Source organism: Emys orbicularis, chromosome 6 (assembly GCF_028017835.1).
Source record: "Emys orbicularis isolate rEmyOrb1 chromosome 6, rEmyOrb1.hap1, whole genome shotgun sequence".
NCBI lineage: Eukaryota > Metazoa > Chordata > Testudines > Emydidae > Emys > Emys orbicularis.
The window spans coordinates 2,261,003-2,284,237 of record NC_088688.1 but is presented as its reverse complement, the minus strand read 5'-3'; the positions used below and the strand labels follow the sequence as shown (position 1 = coordinate 2,284,237).

At 43.0% G+C, this 23,235-nt stretch overlaps 1 protein-coding gene across 1 annotated transcript in view; it reads left to right on the top strand.

The window, feature by feature from the left end:
- UNC13B (unc-13 homolog B) overlaps positions 1-23,235 on the top strand; it is a 308,551-nt gene that overhangs the window by 56,047 nt on the left and 229,269 nt on the right. Inside the window, exon 6 of the mRNA XM_065406871.1 lies at positions 19,300-19,522. Coding sequence (XP_065262943.1) covers positions 19,300-19,522 — 223 coding nt within the window. The remainder of the gene's footprint in view (positions 1-19,299; positions 19,523-23,235) is intronic.

The following is a 23,235-nucleotide window of genomic DNA, read 5'->3' as shown; positions in this document are numbered from 1 at the left end:
TTGCTCATTTTGCAGCTCAAATATTTGTTGCCTTATGATGAATAAAAATGACTTGAAAGGGTTTTAAATTTAGTTCTGCATTTATTAACCTTCAAAATATCAAGAATGTCAACTTTGGTCTTTCTGGATTATGCTGAGGGACCTACTGGATGTCACACATATATATGCTTAGCTTTAGCATCTGAATAGGAGCAGTGGATATGGTGAAACTTTGACAAAGTCTTTCATCCAAAACGTCAGACTCTGAAGTTAAGTAGGTGTCAGTAAAAACAAAAGCAGAGTTTGAGAGAATCTGGGGCCATGGCTACATTACAAAATTTGGTTGATACAAGTTACATCAGTGCACAGCTGCCGAAGTTTGCATATTGCTCATGCATACTTGGCAGCTTGTAATCACTGGGAATGCTTGCGTCAGTGGAAAATTTAGGGCACCACAGGTAGTAGCGCAGTGCGCCATGGTCCAGCGTAATGCCTTTTGGGAAATTTTCAGTGTTGTGGGATAGAAATGACTCACCCAGGGATCTCTGGGAGCTAGGGGTCAGATTGCCAGCATGCGACTTTCTCTATCCCATGCCATTCATATCCCATAATTTTTGCACCTTAAAAAAAAAAAAAAAAAAAAAAAACCACAAACCCACAAGACACTTTTTGGTATCTATCATCTGTGATAGAAGCATAGACCCCGCAGAAATCTGCACTACAAATATGAATGTTGCAAATACAGGACTCACAATTCTCCTGTATTTGCAGACCCGGAGGAAGTACCTCAACAGTGGGGGACACGATAGTTTCTTCAAGGACAGTTTGATCAGGGACATAGTGAAAGCCAATTCAAGGCTGTTGATGACATTTGTGGGGCTCTGGTTAGGGTATTGTAATTCAGCTTTCGGGTAACAAGGAGTGGCTATATAACTTTCGGATGTGAAAGACTGCATTCCTGGAACTTGTCTGAGCACACCCCAGATCTCCAGGCCATTGACAGCAGAGAAGTGAGTGGTGATTGCACTCTGGAAGCTTGCAACACTGGATTGGTATTGGTCAGTGTGAAATCATTTTAGGAGTTGGAAAGTCTACAGTGGGGGCTGTTGTCATGCAAGTGTATAGGGTCATTAATCATCTCCTGCTATGCAGGACTGACTCTTGGCAGTGTGTGGGACATAGTGCACAATTTGTATCCGTGGGGTTCCTGCACTGCGGTGGGGTGATAAAGCATGCATATACCTATTTTGACACTAGCCCACCTTGCCACAGAGCACTTAAATAGAAAGGGCTACTTGTCTGTGGTTATGCACAAGCTGGTGGATCACCGGGGACGCTTTACTGATATCTATGTGGGCTGGTCAGGGAAGGTGCCTGATGCTCACATCTTTAAGAACACAGGTCTGTTCAGATAGCTGCAAGCAGGGACATTCTTTCCCAACTGGTGGATTACCACTGGTGACATTGAAATGCCAATAGCTATTCTGGGGGGGGTCCCAGCCTCTCCCTTTCTCCCCTGCCTCATGGTGCCATATACTGGTCACCACAACAGCACCAAGGAAAGATCCACCTGCCAGCTCAGCAGGTGCAGAATGACTGTTGAATATGCTTTTGGTAGATTAGAAGGATGCTGGTGGTGTTTACTCACTTGATTGGAGCTCAGTGAGAAAAATATCCCAATGGTTATAGCTCCCTGCTGTGTCCTGCATAATACCTGTGAGGGAAAGGGGGAAAAGATGCTGCCAGGATGGAGGGTAGAGGTGGACTGGCCATCTGCTGATTTTGAACAGCCAGAAAGAAGGCCATTACAAGAGCTCATCATGGAGCTATTCATTTTGAGGAGTGCTTTAAAAGAGCACTTTAATGAGTAAGAACAGTAGCATTCTGTGCTGGACTGTTCTTTGGGCCTGGAGCTTTGGGTGCTGCTAGGAATTGGGTAATGCTTGCTGTACCTAGAACTAGGTGTTTTCCTGAAGTTCTGAAGTATGAGGTGCTTGCTGTACATTTACTGGCACTGTGTGCTTTGAGTACCTCTGTGCATTCTGCAATGTGTATTCTGAACTAATAAAGGTCATTTTATTCTCCAAAAATAGAAATGTATCGAGTGGCAAAAATGGTGCAGAAAAGCAGTGTGTAAAAATACACAGGCAATGCAATACAAACTGTTAACATACATTAATGGAGTAGAAGTTTAAAATTGGAAAGGTGGCAATCATTTCAGTCCACAAATATAGTCTGTTGTGGCTGCACATACACCAGCTGTGGTTCTCACAGGTCAGTATATATGAAGCTGTGGTTTTCCTAGCTTTCTGCTGGTGTGGAATGGTAGGGGTAAGGATGTGGCCTGTGATGCTACGTGGTATGTTGGGAGTGGGGTAGGGAGTAGTGACCATGGAGTTCTTAAAGGACCACCAGAGGTGGAGAGTCCAGGATTTTTGGACCTTGGTTCTACAACATTTGAGTTTGCTCTCTGAGAAGACACATTATGTCGTGGTGCATTTCCCTCTCCTTGTCCTGCTGGGACTCCTGCGCCTTTCTTCTATCTGCTCTTTCCTTCTCCGTGCTGTTGGTCATATTAGCCCTCCAGAGCCTATGTTCATGGTCTGATGCAGCACTGGCCTGCAGGATCTCACTGAACATGTCCTCCTTTGTCCTTTTCTTTCTCCTTCTCATCAGAGTCATCTGTTTCGTGGGTGTGGAAGGGGCAACCCTGAAGCCGCAGCAGCTGCTGATAAAAATAGATAGCTGTATCATTGGATTTACAGTCACAATGGAAAGGGAAAAGTTTCAAAAATCCCTTCCCTTATTACCATAAGCACTTTCAATAGGAAATGCTTATTGACATTTATTTGAGTGGTGTCCCTATGGGTGCTCCACTGTAGGTGTGGCAGCGCCCCTATGCCTTGGATTGGAGATTTTCATCAGCAGTGCCCATCTGATTGCACATGCGCACCTCCCGCTCTCCCGCTGCATGCAGGATATATATATATATATATATATATATATATATATATATATATATATATATATATATATAGCTAGCACTGGGCAGTCCAACTGCCCCCAGTTCCTTCTCTACTGCCTTTGGTCTTGGACGGAACTTGCAGCAGACCCCGCTTCTCCTGTCCCCTCAGCAGTTAGTGCCTTACCTGTTAGCTGGTAACGGACAGCCACCCACAGTGCATTCATTGTCTGAGAGCAGGACACGTTCCACAAAAATGTTCCCGCTGCCATGGTCTGATGGCCAGAGCCAGAAAAGACCGGGACAGTCATTTAAAATTTCTCCTCATGGAGAAACCACTGTGGCCTGCATCAGACCCAGTCTCAGACTCTCCCCGTGAGGCTCTCACGTTCTGCCAAGTTGTTTGCTGATCCTCACTCCCCTCATCCCTCGAAGAGAAAGTTGTCCCTTTCTCACTTGGATGAGAAGAAATGGGCTTCATCCTTACACTTTGAGGCACAGCCCACCAGAACACCGTTCCCTGCGAGGTCAGTTGCCTCAACAGCATCTGACAAGGGACATAGCTTCAGGGCCTGCCTGAGTACCTCCTGTACCAGAAAGAAGAAACTTTCTTAAATGGGCAGCCCTCGGCACCATGTCTCATGTCGAGATCAAGATAAGCCAACTGCAGGAGCTATGGCACCAGCAAAAGTGCCGGCACCGGTGTCCATTTTGATACACTCGAAGCCATTGGCACCATCAAAACTGTCAGCACTGGCCAAGTCGTCAGCACCGGCCAAGTCTCTGGCTCCATCTACTGACACCTTAGGGGAATACATCCTTCCTTTGGCGCCGAGTCATACATCGGCACTGATGGTGCTTTTTCCTCCTCCACAAGAGTTTAGATACTCTAATGACCTGCTGGTATCAGACACTTCTGAGTCGCTTCTCCTTCGATGTGACTTCACCCCACTTCCGACCTCATCTCCAGACTCATGACACTCCTCCCTTTCTGCCCCGAGGACAGCACCTCCCTTCCCCAGCGACGAGGAGGAGAAGGAGAAGGAAGGCTCCATTGCTTTCTCGTCTGCCAGACAGATCCCACCTACTCATCCTCAATATGCACAGTCTTGGCATGGACCACCATGGATGCAACCACATGTTCCGCTTCCTCCACATTGGCCATATTGGGACCCTTGGGCCATGTACAGGGCACAATTTGGGAAATCCCCTATGGAGCAAAGCCGGAGACCTATACCTCTCCCTCCTCCATTGATCTCTAGCTCTCCAGAGACGGAAACTCTGCCAGTACCGACTGAGGAAGAAGAGCAGGAGGAGGAAGCTCCTCCAACATTACATTTTTCTTCCTCTTCCCCTGATGAGGCTATTGTGCCTTCACCCCCTACATCTGCCGACAACTTCAGACATTTTCAAGGCTCTTTTCCTGTAATGGCCTGGGACTTCCTTCCACGTAGGTCAGAGTAAATCCGTGTCCTCATACTAAAGGAGGTAGTTTGTGTCTAGTTTTGTGAGTGTTCTTTGTTTATAGTCTGTCTCTGGGCGGGACTTGCGGGGGGAGAGGAGGGGTTGTTTGCTGGGCCTCTGTTTTTTGTTTTAACCTGCATGTTGCTTTTTGATGGTAATTTTGTTCATACTATTTCCCACAAGGTGCTCAGCAGCCTTTGGGATAGTGTGTGTGGATTAATTTATTAATAAATGCAAGTATATTGTATCTTAAATGGGACTAGCAGCAGGCCGCCTGAGTACAGCGAGGCTGTACAGTCACTGGCTCACAAATGGGCTATAATTCTAATAACTATTCCATCTGCAAATGTCTGCACCGTGATTGCTTCAGCCATTACAGTTCGTCTGCTATTTGCCTGTGACAAATTGAACTTCTCCTTTTATCTAGCAGCTAATGGTTACTCAGTAGCCACGGGGCAGCTGTGGGCTATTGGACAGAGTGTGATACCGGAGTTTAGGTTTTTTGGATTTCATTCCCGGTTACCAAGGCTATATGTAGGATATGGTGATCTGGCTTCCAAATTAATAAGGGAGGGAACACCTTCTTATGTGTTCTACCCTGTATCTGCAGACCATACTCCTTTATAAAGAAAAAATAAAACGGTGTGTGCGCCAAGTCCTACCATTTGCTTGCTCTTCTCTATTGCTTGTATCTCTGCCCTCCTCTGCTCCTCCTCTTGACTTTTATTTTCTGCATCTCCTCTCTCTTTCTTCACTTTCGCCTCTCTTCTATTCCTCTTCCTTCAGTTTATTCCCCTTTCTCTGTTCCCTGGCTAGATCTCATTTGCTATCTGCTCCATTCTCTCTGCCCTCCCAGGCTTATTCTTCTCATATTTATTCACTCTGTCCTTTTTCTTTCCTCAGAAATAGGCTCAGATGTCAGTAAAATGTATTCATTAGGCCTCTTCTGTTTAGAGAGACTTTTGCTGCTGTCCGGGAAATGTCAGACAACAATGGCTTCCAGTTGCCCTTACCAGGCATTGGATTAGGGTCACATACGCTTTTAGCCAGTTCAGGTTAGCAGGCTTCTGACACAGATAGGCATGTCTGTGCTGAAATTCTCACTCTGGCTTGTTCAGCCAAGTACTGGTGTTTCAGTTGCAGTTTTGTCACAGGTGTTGCTAGTGACTGAGATAATGTTTGACTTCTGGATGCAGGTCTGCTAGCACTCTTCACTTTGAACCTGGTTGAGGTTTATAGTTAATTGGATGTCAAGCTTCTTTATGGACATAAAATATTATTTCTAGTATTTAACTTGAACTATTCACTTATATAATTTACGTTTTTTTACCGGACTCAGTAAAAATACCTTCTAATTCACCACGTTTGCTCCCAGTGCATATTCAGTCAGTCATATCTGCTCTGTTTCGTGAGACAACCCAGTGTTCACAGGTTTTCCTGGTTTTGCTCATTTCTGCAGAGCATAAGCAGGAGTGAGCTGGATTTGAAGCCTCAGTTAGTCACACCTGTGCAAACCCATTGCTTTCAATGGGTGTCCTTGAGGGCGTGATCTGAAGGACTTGGGCTTGCTCGGATGATCTGAGGGGCTAATTTGGCCCACAGAATCTTTATAACTGATGGAGAAGAGGGAGAGAGCCAGTTTAACTCTAATGGCTGGTCTACATGCAGACTTGTACCCAAATAACACAAGATGATGATTAAAAGTGGCTTCCGTTATTTCGGCGGAAGTTGTGCGTGGATACTGATTTTCAAATAGCTAAAGTTGGGTTATTTAAAGGTTGATTTGTTACATTGTTTTAGCTAAAGTAAATGTTACTATTTGTAATCTGACATGTCTGCACAGAAACTTGCACCCACATAACTGTTTTAATTCATGTTTTTCTTTGCAAGTTTGTGTGTGGATCAGCCCTCGGATCCCAGCCAGAGTTTGCAAGGCTGGCAGTTAGGAGCAGGGGGGAAATCTTTGTTACCTGAGTGCACATGATATGGAAATAATAGTCAATAAACATGGAACTGTCAAATCAACTTTCCAGACTACTCTTTTTAAAGCACAATTGAACATTAATTTCTATAAATATTAGCCTTGATTTTGTTTAGATCTGCATGCTGTTTATGCAATTCAAACTTTACTGGAAGAGGTTGGTACAGTAGTCAAGTTATGTACCGTGTACCTTAACTACACCAAATTCTGGCCTTGGTTAACAGTGTGGTTTAGAGGACAGAGCACCCAACTGGAAGTCAGGAAGTCCTGAGTTCTAATCCTTGCCCTGCTACTAACTTGTTGTGTAGCTTTGGTCAAGTTTCTGCACTGTGCTTTGCCTCAGTTTCACTAGTTGCCAAATGGAGATATTTGATTAGGTGTATATGGGAGAAGTGTTTGAACTGTGTTCTGGATGTATAAAGTGCTATAGAAGTCCTGTGTTTTGCAACAGTATATTTCATTATAATGATTGAAGCTAAGAAAAGATTCTGCCCAGTATAGTTTGTGCACAGAGCAGCATTTCTACACTAATCCTGTGCTACGTTAATCTGCCGATCTCAAAGTGCTATTGCAAGCAGGTAAGTGCTATTATCCTGATTTACAAATGGAGACATTAAGTCACATGCTGTGCTGGGAATAAAATCCATGTTTCCTGAGCTGTTAGTTCAGTGTTCCCACTGGACCACTCTCTTTCCTCTCTTGATTTTGTTTAGTGGACAATACTGATTGGAGCCATGGTAACACATGGGAATTAGAAAGTACAGAGTTCAGTGCTCCTGACTGGGAAGCAGTGTGTTGTAAATATGCTACCAATTGGTAATGGGAATATAATCGTTTAATAATCCTTAGCATTTACATAGTGATCTTAAACACCCATGAGAGGTAGATCAGTAAGCTAGTAAAGATGCAGAATGTTACAGATAAGTGCTGCTTCATGTTTAAGTTTTGCAAACTAAGACATTTTAAAATGCATGGAAAAACTCTCCCTTGGTTTATTTTTCTAAGCTTTCTTTCTCCACTCCTATTCTTTGCTGCCATTTGTGTTCCACCCAGGCAACTGGAGTTATTTCGGATGGCAAGAGCAGCCGAGTATGTAACAGTTTAATTTCTTGCAAGTTCCATGGTTCTGTAGCACTGCAGCATGCTCCAGCATGAGAATATCAGGGATATTCATGCATATAGGAAAACCTTTTCTGTTTTCTTTCCTTCTGTTTTCATTGGAGCTTCATGTTTGTGTGTATTATCATCCTGTTCCATCTTTGATTTTGTATTCGTTGGCTTGCTCTGGCCATGTTCTTGAACAGTCTATTTTTTAAATTAGGATTTAAGAAGTCTAGCAACCAGTAGCAGAATTGGAATATACCTCTGGGTCATATAGAGATGCAACACATTAGCTGCCTGTACACCTTGTCAACCTTCACCCTTAAACAGAAGTCATTGTTTGTGAAACTGGCAAACAGAAGTGATAACACTGTCCGTGGAAACATTACTTTGTGCCTTTGCCTTCATCAGCTACATCCTTTTAAATCAATGTAGAGCAGGGCAGGAAGGCCGTGACCTCCATTAGAAAGTCAGTGTTTGCCAACAAATACCAAAACATTTGCCTTATTCTTAGAAAAGGCAATAACAGCTGCTTTAGGAATAACACTGTGGCAACTGACAAACGTGGACTCTGTATACATTAGAGATTGTCTGTTAATTTGTCTGCTGTAGGATTGCTTGCCTGTGCCTCTTTGGGGGGCTGTACGCTGAACCTAGCGGCCTGCTAGGCAAGGCTGCCTAACAAGGCACTTGTCTGCCATTCTTTGATCCCTAATCTCTTTAGGATCGCTGAACAAGCAGGTGGGGCTAACTCAAGGAGAATGTGTTTAAAAAGCCAGCTCATAGGCAACCAGAGAAGCTAGTGAACAGGAGGAGCCAAACGGGGGTGTTTTGTGAGATGGAGCATGAGAGCCAGATACACCTAATAAACTTGGGCCAATTAACACCTCCCCCCCCCCCGCCAAAAGAAAAACAAAATAAACAACAAAATCAAGTAAAGAACAGACAGGCAAGTGAAAAAACCCTGTGAGAGTAAAAACAAAGCAGGCAGACGTCCAGCAGCAGAGCAGGGGGTATCCAGGTTATTGCACTGAATGCAGCATGTAGGATTACCTTCCTCGTGGGCCGATGGCATGTGTGTGCATTTGTTGCAAGCAGACCAAGTGTGGACTCTTGAGACCAGAGTGGCTGACCTGGAGGAACTAAGGGAGACTGAGAGAAACACAGAAGAAACTTTATGGGATACAGTTGAGTGGTCCCACCCCCGCCCCCACCCACGCTCTGGCAGCCTCTGTGCTGTTGAGGAGGATGAAAGTCTCAGGGAAGGAGAACATCAAACTGGAGTGGAGGGAAATGATCGCATAGTTGGGACCCTCCTTCCAGATGATATCGTGGTATCCTCTAGCACTGAGGATACTCCTCAGAGGGAGGGTACCCCAGTTATTAGAAAGAGACAGGTAATAGTAATGGGGGATTCGATTGTTAGAAGTATAGATAGTTGGGTTTGTGATGGCTAGGAGAACTGCATGATGAAGTGCTGCCAGGTGTGAAGGTTGAGGACTTACTGAGACATCTAGATAGACGAATATGCAGTGCTGGGGAGGTGCCAGTGGTCATGGTACATAATGGTACCAGTGACCTAGGTCTTGGAGGACAAATGTAGGCTTCTAGGAAAGAGATTAAAGTTTAGGGCCTCAATGGTAGCACTCACCGAAATGCTTCTAGTTCCACATGCAGGGCCAGTTAGACAGGCAGAGCTGCAGGGTCTCAATGTGTTGACAAGACAATGGTATTCAGAAAAGTGATTTAGGTTTGGTAGGAACTGTGGAACCTTTTTGGAAACGAGGAGCATGTATAGGAAAGATGAGCTCCACGTAAACCAAAATGGAACCAGATTGCTGGCATGTAAAATTAAAAAGGTCATAGAGGAGTTTTTAAACTAAGAGCTGGGGGAAAGCTGATGTGTGGAGAAGCACATGGTTCAGACAGACACATCCCTTAGAGGAGGCTCTATTAAAGGAGATTCTCTATATCTTAATAAAGAGGAGAGGATAAAAATTGATAAATTGCATGTAGGAGCTGAAGAGAAACAGTCTAATGAAAAAGTCCTGTTCAACTACGTCATGTGAAGGCAGACGACTAAACAGTGACAAATTTTATAAGTGTCTTTTATATAAATGCAAGAAGTCTAAATACTAAAATAGGTGAACTTGAGTGTCTGGTATTAAATGAGGATATAGATAAAATAGGCATCACGGAAACTTGATGGAATGATGATGATGATCAATGGTACATGGTAATACCAGGGTATAAAGTACATAGGAATGACAGAGTAGGTCATGTTGGTGAGGAAGTGGCACTATATGTGAAAGAAGCATAGCATCAAATATAGTGAAAAATTTAAAGGACTCAAACTGTACTATAGAATCTCTATGGAGAGAAATTCCATACTTGAATAATATGAATATAGCAGTAAGAATATACTACTGATCACCTGACCAGGATGGTGATGGTGATTGTGAAATGCTCAGGGAGATTAGAGAAGCTACAGAAACAGAAAACCCAACAATAATGGGGAATTTCAACTATCTCCAGATTGGCTGGGAACGTATCACCTTAGGATGGGAGGCAGAGAGAGAATTTCTAGAAACTACTAATGACTGCTTCTTGGATCAACCAGTCCTGGAACCCGCAGGGGGAGAGGCAATTCTTGATTTAGTTCTAAGTGGCACATGGAATCTGGTCCAAGAGGTGAATACAGCTGAACTGCTCGGCAATACTGACCATAATGTAATTAAATCTAACATGTTCGAAAGGGGGGAAATAGCAGAGACCCCCACCACCGAAGCAGTTAACTTCCAAAAGGGGAACTACCACAAAAATGAGGAGGCTAGTTAAATGGAAATCAAAAGAAACAGTCACAAGAGTGAAATGCCTTCAAGTAGCATGGAAACTTTAATAATAATAATAAAAAAAAAAAGACTATAATACAGCTGAAACTATATGTAGACCCCCAAATGGGGGGTGGGGGGGAGAGGAGAGGAGGAAGAGGACCAAAAATGCCACCATGACTAAACAGGAAAAGGAGCTGTTACAGACAAAAAGACACTTTTAATAATCTATAAAGACATTATAAAATAATGAATGGTGTGGAGAAAGTGAATAAGGAAGTGTTATTTACCCCTTCACATAACACAAGAACCAGGGGTCACCCAATGGAATTAATAGACAGCAGGTTTAAAACAAAGAAAAGGAAGCATTTCTTCATACTACACACATTAAACCTGTGGAACTCATTGCCAAGGGATGTTGTGAAGACCAAAGGTATAGCTGGATTAAAAAAAGAATTAGATAAGTTCCTGGAGGATAGGTCCATCATTGGCTATTAGCCAAGATGGGTAAGGGTGCCACCCCATGCTCTTGGTGTCCCTAAACTTCTGGCTGCCAGAAGCAAGGACTGGCCGACAGGGGATGGATCACTTTCTAATTGCCTGTTCTGTTCATTCCCTCTGAAGCATCTGGCATTGACCACTGTTGGAAGACAGGATACTGGGCTGGATGAACTATTGGTCTGACCCAGAATGGACGTCCTTATGTAGAGGGAAAACTTGTGGAACCTAACATAATGTGCTGTAACGCCCAGCAGACCGATCAAGACACAAATCCATCCCTAGTCAGAGGGAATTCCAACAACCAGGCAACTTGGTCCTCTCCTTTCTGGCCTGTGTGTGTGTGTTAGTGTACATGGGGATCACTATCTGATAGGCATGCTAGATCCGGAAGACATAAGGGTCGGAGGTAAGGGGAGGCTTTCATATCAGATAATAGGTGTTTTTCATCTCTGATTTCTATCACAGTAAATCATCTAATCCAGCCCCCTCTGGCCAAACATTCTCTTCAAGGAGGGTCTGGTCCAGTCTAGTTTTAAATCACTTAAGTAATGGGGCTTCCACTGCTTCCATTGAGAAGACTGTTCCTTTGTCTGTAGCTCTCTTACTGTTAGAAAGTATTTCATATTTGGCTTAAAATTTCTTTTGTTCAGTTTTATCCCAATAGGCTTAGTTATGCTACTTTGGACCAATATAAACAATTCTCTTAGGGTACGTCTACACTACCCGCTGGATCGGCGGGTAGCAATCGATCTATCGGGGATTGATTTATCGCGTGTAGTGTAGACGTGATAAATCGATCCCCGATCGCTCTCCCGTCGACTGCTGAACTCCAGCTCGGCGAGAGGTGGAAGCAAAGTTGACGGGGGAGCGGCGGCTGTCGATCCCATGCCGCGAGGACGCGAAGTAAGTAATTCTAAGTCGATCTAAGATACGTCGACTTCAGCTACGCTATTCTCGCCGAAGACCAGGCCTTAGTGTTTTTCTGTTCAATCTGTCACTGGGGGAAATAATTCAGCTTAGTTTAAGCCATGCCCTCTACCCTGGGAGAGCTAATCTCTTCTATAATGCTGCTGTATGTGAGTGGCAGCAGCAGGGGGGAATTCCCTGTCGAACACAAAGTGATTAGCTTATGACCCAAAGCATGAGGCTTAATTACCCATATTGTTCTTGAGACTTACTTAAGTACAATATTAATGGTCAATTATTTAGTCCCCTTATAATCCTGTCACAGTACTTCTCTGCACGTCCCCTTGTCAATCCGTGGAATTCTGTGACTATACACTAAGTAAAATACTATTTTCTTCAATTTCCCCTAAACTTACTATCCTTTTGCCCATTGTCTGCTGAATCACATACCATGCAGAGTAGAAACCATTTAAAATGTCAGAATTTGCCCAGACCTGAAGAAGAGTTCAGTGTGGCTTGAAAGCTTGTCTCTCACCAACAGAAGTTGGTCCAATAAGAGATATTACCTCATCCACCTTGTCTCTCCGAAATTTGCTGGTGGCAGGGTGCTGTCCCAGAGCATGCCCCCTGGTGGCACAGCAGAACTCTGCAGGGACATCTCTGTTCCCTCTTGCTTCTCCCAACTGACTTGTTTGCAGCCCTAAGTACTTAAAGTAATATTCCCCTTCCTGGAGTCCAATTAAGTCTTTATAAAAATACCGTCTTCTGTGGCCCCTTCAGGTCCATACCTCTACACCTAGGTAAGGAATTCCTTAGCCCACAGTCTTGAGGCTATGCAGTGGTTCAAGCTGGCTTCCCCAGCCCACCTGTAGCCAGGTTTCAGCCTTGCTTCATGTAGCTTCTCTTCTTTCCCCTGAAGTCAGCTGACAGCTGGGTTTTATCCGATTCAGGAGGTAGCTCCTTAATTAAACCTGGTTTCCACTGCCCAGCTTGTCTGCTGCTCCCTTAAAGAGGCCATGTCATGGAACAGGATGGGCTGGCCTTGAGTTCCATGCCCCCTCCTTAAAGGGGATAGACCACCCTGTTACATTGTCACTTGCTTCTCTCTCTCTTTCCTGTGCTTGATGGTCCTGCAGTAGGGTTGTTCTCTCTGGGGAAGGTTGTACGCAAGTCAGACCTGTCAGGTGATATCCAAATGCACTGCACTCTATAGGGTCTGCCAAACATATTGTGTCTCCTTACAGCGATGGGAACATGACCTCCTGTTTCGATGGAGCATTTGAGAATAAAAATGCCCTTTATTTTCTGGAGTTCCTTGCTCCTTTGGCAGCTCCACTTTTACGGTTTGGCACATTTATTACATACTATTTGGTATGAAATCACATTCATATTCATTCAGACCATCCCCAATAAAGAAGGGTTTAAAACTCATACCTATGGTACGCTCTTCTAGCCTTGCACACAATTTCCCAGGTTTCTGAATGGCTAGGGAGATTTACTTTCAATAGGTATGGAGCGTCAATTAAGGAATGATTAGATTTTCCATCTACTTTTAAATGATAAAGATCAAAGATTTTAAAGGAGAACTTCATTTTCATATGCAACTCATGGGAGGGAAAGCTTTAGAAAGTACTCACCTTCCCTTCAGTTAGGGATTAATATTTTTCCTCCTTTCCAGTATATTCTATAAGTTTACTGGAGTCAACATCCACTGAGTACATTCTGTCCACTTGATACATTAATCTGCATACAGTGTGAGTACAAAATGGTGTGCAAATACAATTCATGTCATACACAGTACATTTGAAATGAGTCATTGGAGAAAGGGGGAGTAGGAGGATTTTGCTGTAAGGTAATTGCCTTAATGATATGTATTCTCTTGCGTCTTGCCTAGTTTAGCTGATCATCTGGTAAGATGCTGTTAATGTAATATTATACATGCATTGCTTATGTCTCAAAGTAGGTAAAACTTCATCACTTTAAACCCGTTTGCTACACATTCGGAGAGGAATTGGTATTATTCTCATGCCACTGTGTGAGAGTTTCCCAGTATTGCTGGGTAAGCTACTGTAAAGTGCAGATTGCTCTGTGGAATTTATGTGCCATTTTTTTGGAAATAGGGCCTTTCTCTCTTTCCTGTGCTTTGAACTGGGTGTGCAAGTACACTAGTTCCTGAAAAGTCTTCTCGCCACAAAGTTCCCTTTTATAGGGGAGATGCTGACTGCTAAGCAGAGAACACAAGTACTCAGCTTCTTGGAAGATCCATTGAGTAAGAGATACTTGTTGAAAAAATGTCATCTGTTAGAGTATTAAATTAGAAAACTAACTTAATGGGAAGGCTATGCTAGAAAAGGACAAAAGCCAGGAACCACTGAGCTATTTCTGTCACTTTATACTCAATCCAGATTACAAACCAGGCTGTGATGAGAGGTGTAGACATTCTGCTTTGCTTCTAGATACCTGTGTGCCATACTGTGACTGCCTAGAGGATGTCTTGGCTATTTAACTGTCTAGATTCCATCTGCTTGTTTAGATTTTTTTTAAAGGATCCAGCCAACTTAAATGGGACTTCTCTCTGAAAATATTTTATGTATTGTTCTGGGATGAGGTTTTCAGGAGAGCTCAGTGTTGGCCTGCCCCTACTTCCCTTGAAGTCAGTGGTATTTTAACACTGAATTTGGTAGGGGCAGGCTTAGGCCAACACTGATTGCTTTTAAAATGCCACCCAGAATTAACACCTGGATCATCATAATGGAAAGATTAGAAAAAAGGTAATCTCTGTTTTCATTGTGTTTTGGCAGCCCCTTGTGTATTGTAAGCTTAACTGTTTTCCTTGTATAGTCAGTCAGGTTACTGGTTACTGTGGCTCTTTTAGCAACAGGGATTTTAAAAAAAGGAAAATGTGATTGTAAAATCCCCCAAATTGGAGGCTCAGTGGCAGGTGAAATATCTGAAACTGTTAATTCATTTATTTCAAATTGACTAGATTTCAAGTTTCTGATGTCCCTTTAAGTGCCCAGTGATGTAAAATAGCCTGTATAAACTAATGACCTGGAAAATTGTACTTAAAAGCTAAAAATGAGTTTAACATAAGTGACCACATGCAATCAGTTTTAACTCTCCTTTGAGAAAATATTTTTGCCCAGCTGGATGTTTTTGTAAAAGTGATGTCTCATTCAGCAAGAAGTTATGGCCTCTGTATGCAGGAGGTGAGACTAGATTATAAGTCCCTGTTCATTCATCACACTTTACCCTCCACTTTTCCCCAACAGTCACTTAAAGGTTTAAGGAAGCTGGAATCATTTAAATGGCTCTCCTCTTTGGTGAGGGGGTGTGAGGTCATTGGAGCGGAATTCAAGGCACTCTCCCCCCTCTCCCTTGTCCTAGGACTTGGCACACTGCATTGCTCTCACCACTGCTTGCGATATCCTTAGGAGTGAGATCAAGCTTGGGAACTGGATCCCAACTCTCCAGGGACAGCACAAGAAATTGCCATTAAACCACCAGGCAATTCTAAACCAGTTTAAACTTATTCTGGGAGAAGCCCCTCCTTCACAGTTGGCCCTGGGTTGAGGATTTGTATAGCCAGTTTCACCCTCAAGCAATCTGTAATGGTGGTGCTGTCAACCCCCGCCCAGAAAACAAGATTTTTAAAGAAAAACACTTGCCCAAACATAAACCCGACTCACATGGCTGGGGCAGCAATGAGTGGAAACTATTTCGAGACCAGTATAAAAATAACTAAATGCTCTCTGCCCTGTGGCAGTTGCATCAGAATTACTGTACTGATGAAAATAGGGAATTTGGAATTGGATATGCCAGTTCCCCAAAGTTCACACGTATACTTGCTGTCTCTTGTGTCTTGCTTTTCTTTTCAGGCTCTAGATCCTTACTCTGTCAATCCCTATGTGTGATGTGACTTTGTCCAATGCTTTTCATTCTATATGTTGACTGTATGCATGAATATTCAGTTATTTATCAGAGCAGAGCATGCCTCTTCCCTTTCCCTCAGGTTTATCCCCTTTACACAGTAGGACTGTAGACTGAGAGACTATTTGCATCCCCTGAGAGCTTTTGGTGCATGTGAAGTTACCTAAACCAATTCCTTGAAGTCTTTTTACCAATGTGTAGCATTATATGTTTAGTTACTAACATTGGTTTTCAAAGACTACATGAAAGTATAACCTTCTTAGTGAGATGGCTTAGCGGGAATGGGAAAACTTACAGCATCAGCATCCTCAGGCAGAAGATGCTGTAAGTCATCCCATTCCTGTTTTTTTGTGTGAAGATTATTTTGCTAAAACACAGTAAGTATTAATACCTGGTCCTTTCTATTGAATGGATAGTGTATCTGCAAAGCTGCTTCTGCAAGTTGTTGTCAGTCTCCTCCTCTTCTTAGGATGAATTAAATTCCTTTTAGTAACGAATATTAATGCACTGGTGTCACCACCACTGCATCTTACTAAACACTTCTGCTAAATTAAAACATGCTGCTGCCTGTGTAAGAGACAGATGTTGATATTCTTACTCATACTGACTAGTCCATGGAACTATTCATGGAGCAAGGCACTGAAGTGGGGCTGCTTGTGCAGGAAGGTGCTATTCAACATGGTTAAGTGAACCAGAATCTGGCCATAAATTATTAGTTACTTGCCACCAGTCTTGCTTTCTTGTGGTGTTAACATCCCTAGATGTACTACAGATGCTCAGGGCATTTATCAAAGATACAGTATATGTTTAGTGTAGCCTCATTGTTATCACTGGGTTATGGACTCATAGTCTTTAAAATTGCTATCAGTAAAACATGCTCTAACTTGGCACCCATGAGACTATACATGTTGTGCATTAATGATAACAGAGAGAAATCCTAGTGCCATGTGTTATAAATACTGTATATTCTATCGACTTGGATAATTAATGCATACATTTAATCTACAATTTTACAAATGCTAAATTCCTGCTTTTAGAGAGACAAGGTAGGTGAGGTAATATCTTGTATTGGACCAACTTCTGTTGGGGAGGGAGACAAGCTTTCGAGCTGAAGAAGAGCTCTGTGAGCTAGAAAGCTTGTCTCTCTCTCCAACAGAAGTTGGTCCAATAAAATATATTACCTCACTCACCTTATGTCTCTAATACCTTGGGACTGACATGGCTACAACAACACTAAATTACTGCTGTGATTCTCTCTGGGGGGAGAGCTTCCTTACTGAGACGTAATGTGCATCACCATTGCTACAGAAGAGCAGAATATTTATTGGAACTCTTCAGAGTATTTGTACTGTAAGGTGGATTCTCTACAGTCAATGTAGTGAGCTAATGTCCTTTGAAAGACTGACCATACAAATGCATAATTGCGAGGTGGTTGAGTGGCATTAACTGGAAAGGGTTATGCTGCACTGAGGGATGTGGCACCATTTCTGCATTATTCAATATGCCCTAAATTGAGGGGTTTGCAGAAAAACATTAAGTAGTTGCCAGAGGGAACTCCAAATATTAAGTTAGTATAGAGTGAGACACACACATGCTTCCATAATATAAGTATTGGGTATAGTAACAGTGCCATTGTTTTAGTGTGATGCAAGTCAGCTGTGGTGACACTAACCTTCAAAGTAGCACTGTGTTATCCTTCGGAGGTTGGGGCCCCATTGTGCTAGGTACTGGGCAAACAGATGACAGTCCCTGCCCCAAAGATTTAGGACTTAACTTGTCAGGGGTGCTCAGCACCATTGCACATCAGGTCATTAATTTTTACACAGTAGTTGTTTTTGAGGAGAGAGCAGTTTTAAAATCCTTTTCTAAGTTGATAAGGTTTCCAAGACTGAGTGTCGTAAGGGGGAAATTGTTGATATTTTTGTTTTTGCTGCATGGTTACTCTGTTACTGTATTTTATGGGGTTCCAGTTTTTCTTTTCCAACTAGAGTGCAAGATTGGCACCTCTTTGTTTTTAATGAATCCACATAATTCAACGTAATAGCAATTCATTTTTGTTTAATGTATGGAGACTGACAAGAACTGCATAACGTTAGTCTATTAAGAAGCAGAAGACTATACGCATGTTAATTGAAGACAATCAAATTGACTAGATTTGATTTATGAATAGAAAGCCTGTTTGAAGGAGATTTCTCCAGTGGAGGTGGTTTTTGTTTTCTTCCGTCTCAGGATATATTAAGGGAAACAGATTGTTTCAGTAATAGTAAACCTTAAATTATATGAAACAATAGAAACTGTTAAGTCAAAAGAAATGAAAGCTTCAATGGAAAACATGTATCCATCTACTGTGGATAATTTCAGTCTGGAATTTCCAGAATTAAACTTCCATTGGTTTGTAAAAGAAATGGGGAAAGCAAACGAAGAAACCAACCTGTACTTTTATTTCCTTGCTCAGTCCCAATCAGTCTGTTATGATGCTGGCTGATTGAGGCATGCATGAAGTACGGAATCAACTTCTCCGACAGCGCTTTGATTTGATTGTCCTTTCTATTCAGGCTTTGGTGCTAGTGGTGGTCATGAGGAGTAATGGCTGATGGTTGTGATTTTTCTTTATTTCAAGCATGTTAGCAATGCACTTCGCCTGCTTTATCACTGTTATCTATTTATTGACTGGAAACTTGCAAAGATAAAGTTGCCATACTGCACGGCCTAGTAGGAGCTTTATTTTTTAGGCCATGAACAGATGTAAGGGGAAGGTGTCAGACTAGAACTTTCATTTTTCTTCTCTTTTGGAAGCGTTATTAAGTTGCGATGCCTTTCAAGGGAGAGGTGCAATATGTAGAGGGAGCTTTTTTGTTGCGATGGTATTTACACTACAGTCATTTGTGTTGAGTTCTTAAAGTTTCTAAATGTGACCATTAACTGTAGCTACAGGAATTTGTAATTGCTACATTTAACACTAAGAAGAAATAACTTGTATACTGCAGAGTTACTCTGCTAGTTGATTTTTGACTTTCCTCTTGACTGACAAGCATATGATACCCTTTCAATAATCTCTGTCCCTGAGAGAAATGAAACATTTTTGATACCCGTAAAGTATGTTGAAAGGAGTGATACAGTGATTGTAAACATGTAAAGGGGAAGCAAGTTAGAAGCTTTCATTAATTTCCTTTTCTGCTTCTCTGGTTTGATTGGGTTTTTAAAATCAGTCACTAGATGAGAGAGAGTAAAATAAAATCCTCAGGGCAGACTCAACTTCGCACAGGGGAATGTACTTCTCTGACAACTGAATTGTTTTTATTAGGGTTTTTGCAACTGTAGTAAAGGAATCCAAGAAAGTTTCCTAAATTAAAAGCATCTTACACTGCTATTTGTCAGCAGTGGTTGAAGGGAAAACAAAAAAAGTAAATGTTCGTCTATGAGGAGCTGGCAAATGAGAGAGAGAGAGAGAAGGAAAGGTAATCTGGGAATTCTTCAGTATAAATTCGGAGAACATGAGATCATATGCTGGATTGCCTTTTTAGGATCCAAGCGTTACAGAAAAGGCCTCTTAAAAGACTTTTTGCTTTGAAGTGTGAAATGGGCTCTGCTATCCCATCTGAGTGGAATTGGTGAGTTGTGCTCTAACTACGTTTGTTTCTTAGCCTTGGAAGACCCCGATAGTGCAGTGGATGATAGAGACAGTGACTACCGCAGTGAGACCAGCAACAGCATTCCTCCTCCTTACCACACCATCTCCCAGCCCAACGCCTCTGTGCACCAGTTCACTGTGCCCTCTCGCCTGCAGCAGCAGGGTGTGTCTCGGGACTCCTGCATGGACTCCATGCAGAGCTATGATCTGGATTACCGGGAACGTATGGCCATCAGGTGGGTGCTGACTTTAAAACCGTAGCTCTTTCTCTGCCCTTGAATGTTTACTGTAGATCCTGAAGGCATTATGCAAACTGATGAGGGACAGCCTAGAGGTTTTGAAAGTACTGTAATATCACCTGCCTTGTGAATAGATGTGCTGTTCTAGTCTAAATCTCCACCTTTGAATAATGCAAGTACCATGGCAGATCCTGCAGCCTAGTTTCATAGAAGAATTTATAAAATGTGCCCAAACTTAGGAGCTTTATTGGTTCTATTTTTCCTTAAATAAATAAATAAATAAAAGGGTACAATGCTTGAAAAATGTCATCTGGCAATTGTGTGGTACCTTGCTTTAGAAACAAATGAAACTCAGTGTGGTAGTGCTGTCCTATGGTAAATTTCCTCTTCACTAGTGACAAATTAATTTTGTTTCACATTAGCTGTTATCCCTCTATCAGCTGCTCTCTCACACACACTATTCAAGGAAGGAGCCTTTGTCTATTCACTTTTTCCTACCTGTTGTCACATAGCACTGTTGTATAACATGGGTTTTGCCTCCGTGTGTGCCTTGCGCTATAAGAAAGTACGGGTTTATTGCCAGAAATTGATATTCCTCCCCAGATTTTTTTCAATTTAAGGCTGTGGTTTTGGAGAAATAGGATATGATGCTTTGATACATACTTCATGTGCTGAAATAATCTGGAAGGGAAGAGTAGTCGCTTCAACATAGATCTACCAAAAAAGTGAGAGGTGCAGAGTTTTGCACTTTCTATATCGAACTGGTCCTATTCCCAAACCCTTGGTATGCCTCCATAACAGAGGGGACGCTTGCATTCTGAAGTCTAGACATCAGTTGTTCTCATGGGTTGTGCTTATGTTTAATGGCATGGTGGCTTTATTATAGTGATCATACTGTTAACTCAGTCAGTTAGTATCTAATTAGAAACACCTTATTTTACCAGTAAAATTCAGCTTTTACTTTGTCACTGCTAATGGGACTTTTTGTGGTGTATTTTTGTATTTTTATCTATAACAGTGTGATGGATTGTTCTCAATGCATTGTAGTCCATTAAACACATAATCCGATTCTTTCTCATGCATCCTGTGCAGTAGATAAGTTGTTACTCATAGGACTTCCTATTCCATTATTTCAAACTCTTATAGTCATCTGTCCTTGCAAGAACGTGTCGGTGTGGCTTTGCTACATAGGCTTATTTTGTGCCCACTTTATCAAAATAGCTTTTTTTAAAAAAAAATTCTAACCTGAGGTGGCTGCTAGTGGGTTTTATGGGGGGAAGGGGATTGTGGGTGGTGGTGGGGATTGCTTGTGCTTGCTGTTTACATTGCGCCCAGCTCCAGCATCTCTTTGTAAATTCACCTCTTGTTCACAAACCAGGACAATTAATTCAGGGATGTCTGATGGCCTGTGTTATGCAGGAGATCAGACAAGATGATCGCAGTGGTGCCTTCTGGTTTTATAATCTGTAAATCTATTAATCTCTTGGTTTCCAAATTTGAGTCCCAATAAAGATCTCCTTCTGCATCATTATTGGTGATATGTCCCCCTGCTGTATGTATTTATGCTTGTAATTCTTTTGCAATGTGAGCTGAGTGATTCACATTTGCAAAATGCTTGCTTTTATTGCATCTTGAACTCTTTACCTAGGGAGATGGTAGAGTCTCCATCATTATCCAGTCTTGACCCAAAAACTGCAATCTTTTTGACAGATATGGTCTAGCTCAAACAGAAATTCTGGGTTTGAGGCAGAAATTATTGGATGAGGTTCTTTAGCCTGTGATATGCAGGAGGTCAGACTACATGATCCCTTCTGGCCTTAAAATCTACAAATGTGTCACCACATCCTTGTGTTGGACACGTTTGTATTTCATTATGATTGCACATTGCAAACAAATCTCTTTGCCACTTTGATTTCATACTGTCTTTTTGCATTGGTATGTATTCTTAATTAGATACCCTTCTGTTCTTTCGCTGCTTGCTAAGAGCTTGATTACATTAGGGGTTTTTGCCCTGGTGTAGCTAGACCAGTGCTGTCCCTCAGCATAGATGCACTGCACTGCTAACAACGAGGCTTGTGCTGGTGCTACTTTACCCCTAGGAGTGATGATAATGCCTAGCTCTTTTCATCAGCAGATCTCAAAGGAGGTCAGTATCATTATCCCCATTTTACAGATGGGGAAACATGCTCGCTGGGGGATTGCCCTCATCAGGCTGCGTCTGTGCAGCTGCATGGCTACAAAATCCCTAATGCAGACGTGCTCGAATGCTTTGATTTGTGAAGAACAATTTCCACGGCCTCCGGAAAGGCCTGCTGTTTTTTTGGAAAGTCAGATGTCCAACGGAGTCTGTTCAGGGCAAACTTGAACTGGTTCAAGAATTCTGTGATGAAAGTATGATTGGTTAGTTCTTTGAGTGGTTGCAGACATGTATTCCACTCAGGTGTGGTAGTGCCAAATGCACCAACCTCAGAGGTTTTTCCTTTAGTAGTACTCGTTAGGGCAGTACACGTACCCTATGTCTCCTTGTGGCTTGTCCTGAGGCTATGTAATGTGGCATCGGTTACTACTTACTGCCAGTGTAGGGTGACCAGATGAGAGATGTGAAATATCGGGACGCGGGGTGTGTGTGTGTGTGTGTGTGCGCATGTGCCAGCAGAGCAAAAAAAAAAAAAAAACACAACCCCACCAGCTCACCTCTGCTCCGCCTCCACCTCCCCTGAGCTGGCTGCCGCATCCTGCTTCTCCCCCCTCCTCCAGTGCTTGCGCCGCCATACAGCTGATTAGCGCAAGCCTGGGAGGGAGGGGTGAGGAGGAGGAATGCAGCGTGCTTGGGGAAGAGGCGGGGCCAGGGCGGGGATTTGGGGAGGGATCCAATGGGGGGCAGTGAGGGGGCGGGGCAAGGGCAGGAATTTGGGAAGGGATCCAATGGGGGAGGGAGAGGGCGGAGTTGGGGCGGGGGGGGGGGCGCGAGCCCCCTCTGCCTGTGCGCCGGAGCGCAAAATATCGGGACAATTTGCGTCCCGACCGAACATCGGTCGGGACGCGGGACAAACAAATATCGGGACAATCCTGATAAAATCGGGACGTCTGGTCACCCTATGCCAGTGGCCTTAGTTGCATCTCCCCATGTGAGGCTTTTTATCATGGTTTTTTCCCTCTGTTTGTCACCAAGTTTTTTTCACTTCGTAAATAGCTTTGATAGTTAGTAGTAGTGGTACCTGTAGTCTAGTTAGCTGCCTTCTGCCTCTGAAGTGGCAGCAGACAGACCCTGGGACCCTGATTTTCCCTCAGAAAGGGAAAAGGGGTCACTCTGCATCTTGGAAACTGCCTCAAAACAGGATCCACAAGATGAATCAGGGATTCATTGGCCATTGCATTCAGTACCTAAGGACACAGTTGTTGCACTGCCATTTTCGGTACCTTTGAGCCCACAGGTCTCTGTGGCGGAGGTGGACTTGCTCTGTTTGTCTGTGCCACCCTCATTGCTACCTCAGGACTCAGTGGGTCTATTGATACCACTTGCAATTCCAGGCCCTTCAACTTCTTCAGCACTGGGGTTAAGGTTGATGCTATCGACTTACGCAGTGCCAGTGATGAAACAGATGGTGTCTTCAGCACAGGTGACTGTGGGTTTGGTATTGGTGCACTCCTCCTCTGTGGCACTGTCTACATCCTCACCTTGGTGCCAGGGGCCTTAGACTCCCCTCTGA